The sequence below is a fragment of the Natrix helvetica genome (genome assembly GCF_964273705.1).
Source record: "Natrix helvetica genome assembly, chromosome: 4".
Lineage (NCBI taxonomy): Eukaryota > Metazoa > Chordata > Lepidosauria > Squamata > Natricidae > Natrix > Natrix helvetica.
The window spans coordinates 131087722-131102450 of record NC_138550.1 but is presented as its reverse complement, the minus strand read 5'-3'; the positions used below and the strand labels follow the sequence as shown (position 1 = coordinate 131102450).

The window sequence follows — 14729 nt, the reverse complement described above, 5'->3', positions numbered from 1 at the left end:
TGTATAATTGATCAATTTCTCACTGTATTAATCTTTTTGTTGTTGTTCATGCTTCTTAGCCTTTAAAGTTTCCACCAAAATTCTTTCTTTGCAGCTTTGGGATTTCTTCTCCTGCATAGCAACACTAGAAACTAGAGGTCCAGATGCTTTAATCTAGCTGCATCTTAAAAACCTTTCCTACTCTAAAAGGTCAAGTTCTCTTTTTTAGCATGTTGAGTGCCATCCAACCTGACATTAGATTGTCAATTTTATTATCTTGTCAATCTGGCTCATTTTCTTGATAAAGTACAGGCATGGTTTTATCATTTTCTTCAACTACACAGTGTAGAGTCCTTAGTATTATCTGAGTTTGCTTGTTTTCTTGCACACTTTTTATTACCCAACTAGGTAACATCTTTAGAGCTAGAAAAGGATGGGCTTTTATAGGGCTATTTATAGCAGCATTGGTGGGGATGTTTTTTTTCTTGAAAGTTCCTTGATTAAGCTGTTGTTTACTGCTAGACTGTTTGTCTGTTGTTAATTTTGGTGTTAATCCCTGTTTATCTGGGTGTTGATTGCTGGTGAGGAAGCTTTCTGGTCTTTTTGTTCCTTTTAAGCCTTTTTTATTGTCTCTTGAATGTGTAAATGTTATTTATCACTGTGTGCCTGTTGATGTTGATTTGTCTGAATGCCAAGCTTCCAGGAATTTCCTAGCATTTTGGGATGTATTTTGTTTTAGGATGCTGGGTTTCACAGTTGAAACCATGGTTAAGACTGTTATTTGTTTCAAAAGTACATTTTTACTATGTCTTCTGACTGCTAGTAGGTTTTTAAGATCAAATCAAATATCTTTATTCTGGTTTGTGATCAACCTTACAGTTCTTCTCTATATTGGCTGTTACAGTTCTCACACTGTTGTAGATGACAAACAATTTACTGAGGCAACTCTTATTTTGTGTTTGTGGTCTGTCAAGGTGACAGAAGAGGTGCTGGAGGCAGCCTGCAACTCATCGGTTGTAACTTTATTCTATTTAAAATATCAAGGAAGCCTCACAAATCTATAGAAATTGTTACTGGACATTTTCCAAAGCTTTGTTTAGAAAGTGATAGCTCCTCAAGTTCATAATTAGATGTGAATGATCATTGTTTTAAGAAAGAAATGCCCCATTACTATGACAAGATGGACTTCTTTCTCCCTCCAGTTCATCAGGAAATCTGCTACATGTGTTCTGGTATTCTGCCAGAAAGAATTCCTCACTGCAGCTGCTTGTCTTTTGTGCTGGTCCCAGCTGCTGCCTAGCCCCCCCCCCCCAAAAAAAATTCCAATCTGGATTGCAGGACATTGGCAATGCAGCTGGGGTGGTGTTTGTTTTAATTGTGGCTAGCACAAGACCTGATTGGTTATTCTATTGCTTCCTGTTCTTTCTGTCCATGCTGGGAAGGTAATCCTTGCTAGATGGTGATCTATGAGTACCTTCTTTTCCTTTAGGGATTGTGCCCTCATCACTATCCCCTGTGTTCCTTTCCTTTCCTTCTCAAATGTATGCATGCATAGACACCTTTACACACAATCTTCTTTGACATTAAAGTAGATCTTTGCTTCCCCCACTTTTTTTTCCTCTATATGGTACCATTGCAAACATGTAGTCAACTGAGAGTGGAAGAACACCATCCATTTCCGAAGATTCTGTTTTCACTGCTCTTTTGGTACTCATAGGGATAAAAGGGACGATTTTGCCTAGTTGGGTAATGAAATGTCTGCAAGCATATAACGAAGCTCAGAGAGGAACTAAGAACTCCATAGAACTAACATTCAAAGTTATCTTGATATCTTAAGAAATGTGCTGAAAAATAACAATGACATTTAACAGAGACAACTACAAGGCTTTTCACACAGGAACCAAGAACCAAGTACATAGGTATAAAATAGAAATATTTATTGATAATCATTGTGAAAAAGGTCTTGAAATAGTAGTTGATTGCAACCAACATGGAGTATCATGTACCCCAGCTCTCTCCATCAGGTTATTGAGCACCTTTGTGAAGCTACTTGGAGTAATGTATCATCAGTTATCTGTCTGTATGCTTGGTGTATGTTTCAACTATATGATGAGGATACACCATTGTTTATCAGCCTTCAGACCAGGCAAGAGATGTTGTTGAAGTCCTATCCAAACATTGGAAGCGGTGAGAACTAAATTGGTTGAAATAAGCTCAGATTAACTCTCTGCAAGGTAAAATTGCTCTTCTTTGGCGATTGCTTTGGCTCAGCTCTGGTTCAACTTTTATTCTAGATGAGGTCACAGGGAGCAATTCCATCAAGAGCAATGAGCAATGGTTATTGTAAGAAAGTCTTTTGTCCAGGTCTGCACCAATTATGTACGAGTTGTAGGGCATTTTGGAAGAAGAGTCACTGTTGACAGTAAGTCATCAATACCTCCTTATTTAACACTAACAATGCACCTACATTTGATGTTTTGGAAGACAGTTACAATTGATTCAGAATGTGATGATCTGTCTGCTAACTGGGAAAAATGGGAGAAACAGGCTTACAGTAGCAATTTCACATTAGTGCTTAGCTGCTAGCTGGCTGCCAATTTGCACCCTGATCCCAATCTACCTGTTTGTTATTACTTTTGAAGCCCTTCATGGCCTGGTCCATAGATGCTTACTGTATCTTCAACTAGGTTCCTTAGGAATGGAATATTTAGAGTATCTGTCCTACATGTTTGACAGCTTGTGACTTTCCTGTCTGGTTGTCCACACCCTGGAATGACTTGCCTGGGAACTCATCTGTTCATTGGCCCTAAATAGACACCTAAGCCATGTTTACTTTATTTAGTTCTAATGGGCTGAATTAGATAGTTTTGGTAATTGGCATTATGTTGGATTTTTATTTTTTTACTTTAATCTGATTCTATGTTTTGCTGCCTTCTTGAGTCATATTTCTGAATAAATATATTTATTTATTTTTAATTTAATTTAATTTAATTAGCATTTGTATTTTTGAATATTTTTATTTAGGAATAAATACATAATATGCAACAATTTAATTAACAGCAGATTCTCCTTTCACTGCCTGTCCCATTAAGCATATCATGCACTTAGGGTCACTTGTGCACATTTTTATTCGGTATTAAAAAAAGAAAGCGAAGAAAAGCTTGCAAATTAAAGCTTGAGGAAAGTTTTCCCTTCTGGATTTGTTTGCACTGAATTTTTAAAAGATAAAAAGAAACATTGCCAGGAAGGTGGGCAGAGGAGTGAAAGAACAGCTGGTGCCATTCATAGAAACCAGAACATCCTTCTAATTTGACAGAATTGTCTAGGGAAAATGCCCCAATTTATTTGGAGTAAGGATATTTTATAGGAAGGATTTCATATTAGTCCAATGGATGGCAGAGAAAGAAGTCTACTGTTTTAATCTAGTATGAGATTGAGAAAAAGTGAAATAATACTATATTATTATGACAAATATAAACTGTACATTATACCAGAATAGTTATGTTAAGTCATGGAATGAAATTAAGAATATATTAAAATGGGACAAATTACAATTGACATCATTGGGAAGAATTTCTGTAATAATGCTTTGCCAAGAAGGGATTTAGTTTTCAGTGATTTCATATGCACAGTTCGAGAAACATTGAAGGTAGATAATAGAACATTTGGATTTGAGCATTGGAAGACAGAATTTAAAGTTGAACAATGTTTAATGGATGAACATGTAGTTGCTAAAATGTAAAACTTTTATTAAAATTTGAAACAGAAGAAGTGAAAGAGTGATGATAAAATAATCTAAGTACTTGGGACATAGGACATTGATGGTACAGTGAAAAATATGCAATTAAAAGGATAGCAATTGACATGTTATAACTTAAAAAGCACTTCTATAAAATCATGTATGACTCAAAAAAAGTGTCTACAATGTATAAAAGTACTTCAAATTTATGTTGAAAATGTGGACAACTTGGTCTGTCAACTTGGTCTGCCCGAAGGCAATTCTGGTGGCCTGGCATAAAGAAAGATGTGGATAGTTACGTGAAAAGTTGCACCATCTGCGTCACAATGAAGAGACGACCGAGAAACCCCCCCTCCCCCTGGACTGCTGCAAATAGTAGCAGAGCCAACGAGGCCATGGGAGGAGATCGCAATGGACTTTATAGTAGAGTTGCCGAAAAGTGGGGGAAACACAGTGATTTGGACTGTAATAGACCTGTTCTCCAAACAGGCACGCTTCATACCATGCAGCGGACTACCCTCAGCTCACAAGCTGGCTAAACTGTTCGTGAAGCATATCTACCGACTGCATGGAGTACCTCGAAGAATTATTTCAGACAGAGGGATCCAGTTCACAGCTAAGTTCTGGAGGGAGTTCCTGCAGTCCATTGGGTTATCTCAGGGTCTGAGTTCAGCTTTTCATCTGAGCACCAATGGGGCAGCAGAGAGACTGAACACCATGGTAGAGCAGTACCTGAGGTGCTACGTGAACTATCAGCAATTCAATTGGGCAGACCTTTTATCTTTTGCTGAGGTCTGGACTTTGTCACAATGCCTGAGTATCCAAAGGATCCCCTCCTCAGTCGGCTTGACTGATTGGATGTCGATGCTGAAAGCAACCTGGGAAAATGTCAAAAAAGCACTGGCTAAAGTGGAACAAACCTATATAAGAAACAGGCAGATAAACACCAGGCTCCGCAACGGCCATTCCAGGTGGGAGAGTCCACCAAATATTTGAAATTAAAACTGCTTAGCAAGAAACTGGGGCCAAAGTTTATGGGACCATTCCCCATAGTAAAGATCATCAACCCAGTCACAGTGCAATTGAAACTGCCTCGATTGCTGGGGAAGATACACCCGGCGTTTCATAGTAGCCTCTTAAAACCCATTATCAGATCCACTCTGAGGCCACTACCCCGGGAGCCCCTGGGACCTGTGGTCATAGGGGGTGAAACCCATTATGAAGTTCAATGAGTCCTTGATTCGAGGTGGCACAGGAGACAACTCCAATACTTAATCAAGTGGAAGGACTACCCCTTATCAGAAGCTTCTTGGGTAAAAAGTAGGAATACCCAGGCTGATCACCTTATAGCAAAATTCCATGCAGAAAATCCAGGCAAGCCAGGGGGAGGAATGCATCCCTAAGTTGTACACCTGTACTCAAATTGCTTTGTTTTACACAGGTCGCTTTCAGGAAGTGAGGGGAGCCAGATGTCAACTTGTAAAGGGTTGCCATGACTACTATCAAGTGGCATAGAGAAGGGAGGAAAATTCCATGCATACTTTTGGCTAAAGCCAGGTCTCATATTCTTAACAGCTGTGCATGTCCATACCTACAGTAGCATCTTGTTGGCGAATGTGATTAATGACTTCAGGCAGAGGGGAGAGGACACAGGGGTAAAGTTCAGATGCCATTAAGTGTAAATTAGTTTTGGCTCCGCAGGAGCACACACCAGAATGTTGATCCTAATAAATGAATGGATTTCTTTTGAATTTTGTCTCGAGGCTCGTAAATTACTTAGATCATCTTCTGGGAACTTCACATGGTCATTTTCACATTCAGTTGAAACTAGATTCCTCTCCCCTCCCCCTTTGGTTGGGATTAATTAGTAAAGAGCCATGGCAGATTATTTTCACATTGCATTATTGCTACAAAAGTACTATACAGTATTTGCAAAAATAAAAAGGCTTCGAAATACCCTCAATGGAGGAATGGTTGGTGAAGATGAATTGTGCTTTTCACTAAAAAGCTACAAAGAGCAAAGAATACCATTGAGCCAACAACTAAGAGGGTCTTATATTTTAAAACCAAGAAGTCCAACATACAGATTACCTGTTACCTATTTCTAGCTGTATTGCATTGTGGAGTTTTATAGTAATAAACTTGTTAACTCTCCACCTTGATGTGATCCATCCACCTATGAAATACTTGGGGGTCACCCCTGAAAGTGCCCTGGTTCAACCCAAATGAAGAGGGTTTTGCCGACAAGTGGACGCTGCCATAGTGCAGGAATAACGCTAGGAAGAAAATAGTAACTGCAAATTTAGTTCTTTTCTCTGTTGTTCAATATAGTCTTCTTGATGGTATATAAATACACAGCAAGCACTCAGTTGTCATCCAAACAAGAGACCATAAATTGCAAATCTGTTGTTACTTTCAGCTGGAGAGTTTCCAGAAGGAAGATTGTATGTCCATGTGTTTCAGACAATTAAAGGACACTCACAATTAAACAGTGGCCAGCACTCTCAAAATGACATGAAAAGCTGTAAAAACATTGGTCCTAAAATGAGGAAGTTAAGACTTCCAACTGTTATAGCACCTGTCCAGTAGAATGATGTATCTCCAGAGAATCACAAAGATACCTTTTTCTATGTTGTTTCAGAAATATTTGAAGACCTGTCTATTCTGCCAGACCTTGCAGACAGGGTAATTATGATGCCCTCTTCTATTGTAGGTGGTTTATAGTTGGAGTCATGCTCTCCTGGTTGGCTGTGAATTGTTTTCACATGTATTTTTTAAACTGTAATTTATTTATTACCAAAGAAATTATCTGATTTAACATTTATTCCAGTTTTAAAATTGGTAACACTATAGAGGTAATGCAAAGAAGGGACAGTAGGGTCCAGTGTCAATTCATGAAAGATATTTTACAAAAGGAAGTACTCAGGAAACATAACCAACCAGATTTTAATTCTAACTACAAAGAAATTTAAGAATTGTCACAGTTATAGTCTTCTGTACATCAAATGATACTGTATGTGTTGTTATATTTTTCATAGATATTCTTGAAGACAAACTGGAAACTTCAGGTATTATAAAATATGATTAGAAAACACCTAGGTTAGGAACATCTTATATCAGTTGTACGCTGTCTTCATTGCAGCACAAGTAATTTCTGATCCCAATATAAAGTGCTAGCAAGTTTTCACTGCTTTGAATCAGTCTGTGAGAAAATACTTGTGTCTATATTCGTACAAATGCTGTAAGGTTGTCATCAGATCCTTTGCTGCAGGTTTCCATCATGCTGAGGTCCAACAGGTAGCTGCTAGAAAGGCTTCACAAGGGTGACCTCCAAGGGCAGCACAACTGGCATCTGCTTTATTATTTTCAGGAACCAAAACAAAAATGATTTTATTTGTCTAAGCATTTGAATGTTTTTAATGCACTCAATTCTAGTATTTGGTTAAGTTGTATGAGGCCATAGAATTCTCCATTCCTGGCCCATGCCTTTGTTTTCATTTTTTATATGCTGCATATTTTTTTATTTTAAAATTTAAAATACTTTATACAGTATATAAAGTAAAATGGCATATTTTGCATTTAAAATTCATTTTAAGCATCTCTAAAATAGTTAGGAATGCCAAAACATACATTTGAAACATAAATGTAGGTCAGCACACTTGTGTATAAACATAGGCATTTGTAGTGACCTCTGCATTCATCTTGCCTGAAGTCTCCATTCTCCATACACAACTGGCAGATGGCCAGCTTTCTTGAAGAATGTTGAAGACTGATCAACTGAGAGAAATAATGGCACTTACATCAGAAAGTCCAGTTGTGAATTTACCATTTAAAGCTTTGGAGGTAGTGCATGGCTTCTCCTTTGTTTGAAAGAGCTGAACGTATCTGGAAACGAATTAGGCTGATGTAATCTGTCATGGCTCTCCAGGCAGCCTTTAAGAAAAATGCTGGTTCATTGAAGGTCACACTGTAAATTGGTGTTCAGCTCAAGCGGCCACTAACACAAACACATCACTACATCAATAAAGCTGAGTGCGCTTTTTGTTTCCAGTATCAGAAAAGGCTTCATTTTGGAGCAGGGATTCTTCATTTTCTTTTTCACATTGTGACTGTTGTTATGCATTAACTGTTTAGTAATAGTAAAGCCACTCTGGAGCACCATCTGGTAAGTTTTGCAAGTTTTCTTCAGTGGTCCAATCCCCATACCCACACCTCCAAAAATAAAATTAAAAAAGCAGAAAACACAAAAGACATAAAAAATAGGTTCAGGAGAATAAGAACCGGGAAGTTCTATTGCCTTAAATCTCCAACGTTGCAAAGAGTCAAGAAAATGAAAAATCCATTACATTACTTGGGCAATAGCAAAATTATGGGTGCCTTTACAGTTGTGAAACTAAACTAAGATGAAAAATATTTAATTTAATTGGGCATGTTTACACAACTTAATCAAGTAAGGAAGACAAAGTAGATGCATTTGAACAACTCAACAAGCTTCACTAATGCTAAAATGCTTAGGTTGTGTGTGTGTGTGTGGCTTAGCATTATGTGTATCCAAACTCATTTAGATAATTCATGGTTCAATGTATTCAACAAATCGCAAAATGAAGCTAATCAGTTACAGGTAAATGTACTTTGTGAATGCAGCCAGTGGGACATGCTACTAAAACAACCATGCATTTATTTGGGCTTCAATTTATGATTGAGAGAGGCAAAGAATGCTGGCCAGTAATCTTGTTCCTGATTCAGTTAAACCATTTTAATAATTACAGAACCTCAAATGCAGAATCATAGCTAAACTTCAGCAATTCTTTGCATTTTCTAAAATAATAAATATCACTGTTTGAATAAAAACAGAATCCACTACCAGTATTTCCAAATTATGTTAATATAGTACAGAAAGAAGTTTTCATAGCGATACATTTCATTTGTGAGCATATTCTGTAATGTTAATTGATCAGTAGGGTGATTTTCATGAGAAAAAAATGATTCAAGGCAATTGGTTAAACAATTTATCTCTGAGAACTGTTCCTATCCAAACTCTACCCTTCCCCTCGTTTTTTTTAAGAAAAAAAAGTATCAGAAGAGATTTCGTACAAATAATTTGGTATTTTCTTCCTTAGTACATATAATATACACAGTAGTCAGTACTAAGATAAAATATGATTATTTTCACACATGCACACTGCCATCCCTATATTCAATACCAAAATATGATTTTGTAAAGCATGAACCGCTGATAGGTGACAGCTACAGGCAGCACTATCACATATACTGTATATATAGTAATATACTTCCTTTATTAAAAAATACTTCTGCCCAAATTCTTATACATAAGAAACCAAATTTGTAATGAAATTTCAAGTACTGTAATAATCTATGCCAATTATACAGATTTGTACCTCCATATTGATAGCTAATCCATTTTGGTTGCATAGCTTCTTTATTAAAAATGATTCCAATTATCATCTGGAAATTATTTAAAGTCAATTGGCAGATTAGATACTATAATTTTATTAAGTAAATATTGGCATATATTGTTAAGTTTAATTATGCTACAGGGATGGATTTCCGTTCGATTTCTGGTCGTTCTATGCCAAAACTGCATATCAAACTTCAGAATCAGCAATTCTGAAACAGCTTTTTTCATAATTAAACCTTTCTACCACAAGATGTTGCTTTAATTGCTAAATAAACGTAAGAGATAAAGCAATGCCAGAAAAACTACTGTATCTTGTTTTCCCCTTCTCTCAAAATTCTTACACTTCTGCTAAAGACCTACTCATCCACATGGCCAGTTTTTATTAATCAACAGCTGATAGGTGAATTGAGCCATTGGATACCCAGAGGCTAGAATGCTACCTACATTATTCCAGTCTTACTTTGCTTTGCTTTTGTTCTTTGCTTAGATTTCAAACAAATAAGCCAACACACATTATTGATGTAACTTTTGGAGATGGGGTGTGTAAAAGGATGTTCTGTGGAGCTCAATAGTATTGCTTCTCTCTCCTGCCATACAAATATATGTACAGTAGTATGTAAGGCACTTTTGGTGTTTGCCTTCTATTTATCTATTTTAGGGCTGTTAAACTTGCAGCCCATGGGATGTGCTAGCCACGCATACGCCCAGGTTAGCAAAAGGGAAAAAAGTTGTGATACGCCACATGACGCTGTCGTGACAATGCGAGTTTGACTCCCCTGATTTATTTGGTATTGGTCTATGCAAGTGATCTATGATACTGCATACTAGCAGACAGCACTGTAAGGAAACTGATCTCCAGACTGCTTCCTCTATGCACATGTCCAAGAAGGAAAAATGGAAAATTATGTGTATGTTCAAAAATATATATCATAAATTTTCTGTATGAAATCTTTTTGCAATGGATCCAAAACATTCTTTTCATTAAACATGTAGCTATAGTTTTACTTGATTTTACAACCGAAAGGATGGCCTCTTTGTACTTGCCACATAAAAAAAGTCTTCTCACAGAAGTTTGGTGTGTGTTTTTTAAAAATATTATTTATTAATAAAATAAGCAGAGACCTATTTTATACTGACAACTTAGGGCATTGTAAGACAAGTTGTACAGTTCAGAAATGGACACAGTAGCCAGAAATAAAACATTCTGTAGACAGATAGTGCATGTGCCCTTGTTTTTTAATTGCCTTTGCTCTTGACAATTAAAACTCCTTTCCCCAGGGATATCATTAACCTTCCTTAAATTACTTTCTGCCAGTATAAAACAGAATCCTTTAAATTATGCAAAGACAAATAATATTTTATAGTGTTACTTTTACCAAAAACTCCATAGTTTTTGAAAACGAGCCATTAGTGAAAATTTATGGCAGATATGAATAGGTACAAGGTATGCCACTCCCAATCAGATTGATGGCCCCTCTGTTGGTTTCTAGATTTTTATAACAGATACTGTATGTGAGTTTGACAGGAAATAACACATACAGTCGACTGTGCAATAGCATGTACAAAGGGAGGAAAAAATCCTGACCTCTATTAGCTAGTCTGATCTATTAAAATGGAGGTAACATGCCATTTTGATCTGGACTAATTCAAGCAATGCATATCTTTCAGTTACAATATTTAGTTACTAGCTGGCCATTATTTTGTATTTTGTAAGTGTTTATGGCAAACACTTTCACACTCCACACTCAATTCTATCCGAATTGGATATTTTTAAAAATAGTATCATTAAACTGTATTAGCAACTATTAATAGAACTAGAGAAATATACACAGCTAGCTCAAATGATTATTTTTTTGTTCTCCTGATAATTGTTATAATATTCTCAAGTAGTCTAAAGGATTAATCCAAATGGAACTGAGCATCCTGGTGAATTCTCTTTCTTCTTTCCAAAATGAAATGCCTACCTCTTTAACTTCATGGCAGGGTTGCTATATGCTCATTTTGGTGACAGCACTGTGAAGGCATAACTCTCAAAAGGTACATTATCCAAGGTCATAAAAAGGTGCAAACCAGCAGCACTTCAGAAGCAGCTTAGGTGTTCTATAAAGTGGGTCAGTTTTAGTTTCCTGTAGGATGTTTGACAGAGCTTTCTAGCATCACAGACATTAATCTACAGCCCACCACAGTGCCTTTATGTTCCTTCCTCAAACTACAGTATTGTGTTTTTCTACCCATTAACCAAGGATAAATGACCTAGATATCATGCCTATCAAAGCCTCATTTTTCTTTTACCCTTTTGTTCTTTAATGTACCACATTATCACACACAGAACACATTTGAAAATATGTTGAGGCCGTAATGCAGGTCTTTGTGCATCTTTCTGAAGCTTCAGTAAGGGTTGAACAATATGAGTATAATTCATGCTTTTTTTCCTTGTCTTTTCCCAGGCTACTAATTCAGTATATTTGGAGATAGAAAAGCTGGTAAAGAAAGATACAGGGGGAAGACTGCAGTGATATATTTGTTTCTGTTGAGCATGAATCAGTTGTGATCACTATATTCTAGGAATTACACCTTACATATCATGAGTCACTTTTATTAAAAGCATCATTACTACAGTTGGCAGCAATTTACATCTTATCTTACATGATAGCAATTTCCAAGGTGGGGGAGGGGGGGATAAAAAGACATCACACACACAAAAAAGAAAAACAAATACATTTACAAAGTCATGTCTGTAAACTTCAAGGCTACTTTAGAGTTGAGGTAATCTGTTTAGCTTTGTGGCTAAAGTAACAAAGTCCTTTAATTTAAAAAGGTACCTGATTTTTTTAAAAAAATTGTTTTACCAGTGCATTACAAAATCACGAGACGATTTAACTGTAGTTTTATCCTGCAAGAACCTTTTCAATGGGTAATTTCCAAAAGGTACTCTTCACATTCAACAGCTGCCTTATTATTGCTGTGTCTCAAGACAGAGAGACATTCACACTATCATGGAGATTGTCAGAGAATGTGTGTGTATATGTATGGGTGTGCATGTGCACTTATGTGCACGGGTGAACTTCCATACAGTCAAAATGATATGTACGAATGATATGCATGTTAAAATTTATCTTGACCTTCACAGCAAAAAATTAAAAATTAATAATTAAATATATAACTTCATACTTCCTTTCAGCAGCACTTCCTTCTATTTAGTGCCACTCTATTACAAGTTGCTGCTTTATAATACCAATGGTACCAAAAGGAAAAAAAAAGCAGAGCATTATATCAATTTCCTTAAAAGGATAAGGTCACCTCTCCATTTCATCTCTTCTAGGGATAATAAATAATGCACTGCACAATACTTAATGACCAAGATACCTTTCGACTCATCTGTATAACATGACTTTTTGTTTGCTACACTATGTTACAGAACAGCTTATAAAACTAAGTATGGACATTAACTGTGAGTGTAAACAGTAGGACTACCACTTGTCAAAAGTTTAAAACACTTGAACAGTAACTTGTACTGCTTATTCATCATTTTCATTGTTTTCTATTTCATCCCCCCCATCAAGTGAGTCTAATTCTTCACCCTGTGCTATTTCATCTTCTAAAGCAGAGGAATCTGCAGTTTTATCAAGGCTCTCCTCTGCATCACTGCCCTCTAGATTTTCTTCATCTTTAAAGGCAGCTTCTTCGGTTTTATCTGTAACCTTCACTTCACTGGAGCCCACCGCATTCTGAAGTCCCGCTAAAGCTGGGAAACCAGGTAGTGTCAATCCTCCCAATCCCGGAGGTAGAAACATAGAAGGGTAAAACAGACCAGGGGCCATCGTTGACAGAAGGAAAGGATTGAAGGTTAGAGGGTTGGCAGGCAATCCAGTGTTGCTTGTGGTGGTAGCAGAGGCCATAGCAGCAGTTGCACCAACAGATCCATTTGCAGAGTCAGTAGCTGAAACAATGTCTGTGCTTTTCTCAGAGTCTTTGTTCTCCTCTTCATTCTCGTTCTTCTTTTCTTCTTCGTTTGAAGTGCCATCTTCACTTTCTCCTTGACTGGAAGCCATAGTGGTGTTTCCAGAAGCAGCTGTTATTGGGTTATTCAACAATCCACCTAGTCCAAACATATTGGGCAATCCTGCCATACCTGGCAACATCAGAGGCAGAATAGCAGCTGGATTTTTAGAATCACCTCCAGCAGCAGCAGCAGCTGTCGCCAGTCCTGGAGAGAAGCCCATGAGACCTGCAAGCTGGAGAGATTGTAGATTTTGTAAATTCTGAAGGCTTGCAAGATCCATTCCAGCGAACAGACTGTTCATTATCAGTGGGTTAATTCCCGATGTTGAAGCTACAGCAGCAGCAGCTGCAGCTGCTTTGGCAATTTCACTTTTTGGCCTTCTCCCTCTTCTGCTTGCACCCTCTTCCCGCACCACGGGACCTGTGAGAAGACGGTCAAACATGGATTCTGGAACAAAACCCTAGATAGCAGGAAAAAAAAGAGCACAAGCATGCAATTATGCTTTCATTTATAATGATGCCTGTATACTGAGCATTTTACATCATGATGCTTATATGATTCACAATTGTATTCACAAGGGTATATTTATTCATTTTATTTGTCCCTCTTTGATCTTAAATCTATGAGTTATAAAGGTTATCCCTTTAACTATAATAAGCTAGGTTTTTAACATCAGATTAAATCCAAGGAAGACAATTGTAAGAGAAGCAAGATGTAATGTCCAAAGAGCATGACTGATTCTTTTCAATTGGGGATATGAAGAGATAAAATAGATGTGTGAAGCATTGCAAAAGCATTATATACATCTTCTGGTTTTCTTTTACTCCAAAATATGATATTGCTAAATATCAACAGTGTAACTGAAAAAACTACACAGGATCCAAATATGGTGCTGTGTTTTTTACCTGTGAATAGGCTTACCAATGAATAAGTCATAGAAAAGAAAAAGAGATGGTAAAGTTACATGAAGCACACATACAGTACTTATGCTGTCTTGATTCCACTGTCTCACATGTCTTTTTCACCAATGCACTCAGAAGCTGCACTTGGTCCACAGTGCAGCAATCTAAGTAGTGGTATGCTGACCTGTTTAACAAGCTGTACTGCTTACCCAATATACTTCTGGGTGCATTTCAAAGTGCTGGTTCTCACTTAAAAGGCATGGAGCCCACTTATTTGAGGAACTGCCTGTCTCCTGCAATTTTTGCAGGTGGTAAAAATTGACAGATTAGGTTCAGTCTGGGTTCCCTCATTTAAACTGTGCCACAATATTTTAATATTGTGAGAGGCCTAAAGTAATTTTGGAGTTTGACAACACCAAAATTGAATTAGATTGAATAAATAAGTAAATCTGACTGTGTAATTAAAAAAAAACTATTACTTACAGACTGCTTAACAATGTCAGTCCAATCTGGAGCAACAGCAAATTCTGGATTTTCTTCCAGCCATCTTGGCAAGTCTTTCATTGGTGGGGCCATAGCACCACCCATCTAGTAATATATATTAAATTTTAATTAAAGAAGAGATCTCTATTTCATAATGAATGCAATTTAACAAAAGTAGCCTATCATTTATTTGTACATACTGTC

At 37.0% G+C, this 14729-nt stretch overlaps 1 protein-coding gene across 7 annotated transcripts in view; it reads right to left on the bottom strand.

Moving 5' to 3' along the window:
* Positions 1-10810: 10810 nt before the first annotated feature.
* The window catches only part of CHD7 (chromodomain helicase DNA binding protein 7), a 200897-nt gene continuing 196978 nt past the window's right edge, over positions 10811-14729 (bottom strand). For 6 of the 7 annotated variants that reach the window (XM_081952139.1, XM_081952138.1, XM_081952135.1 and 3 more), the window contains 2 exons: positions 14526-14630; positions 10812-13600 (listed from right to left, as the gene is read on the bottom strand). In XM_081952139.1, the coding sequence (XP_081808265.1) occupies positions 12656-13600; positions 14526-14630 (1050 nt within the window). In that variant the 3' untranslated portion in view covers positions 10812-12655. Of the gene's footprint in view, positions 13601-14525; positions 14631-14729 lie in introns of all 7 variants that reach the window. The other variant, XM_081952140.1, reaches the window with a different exon arrangement.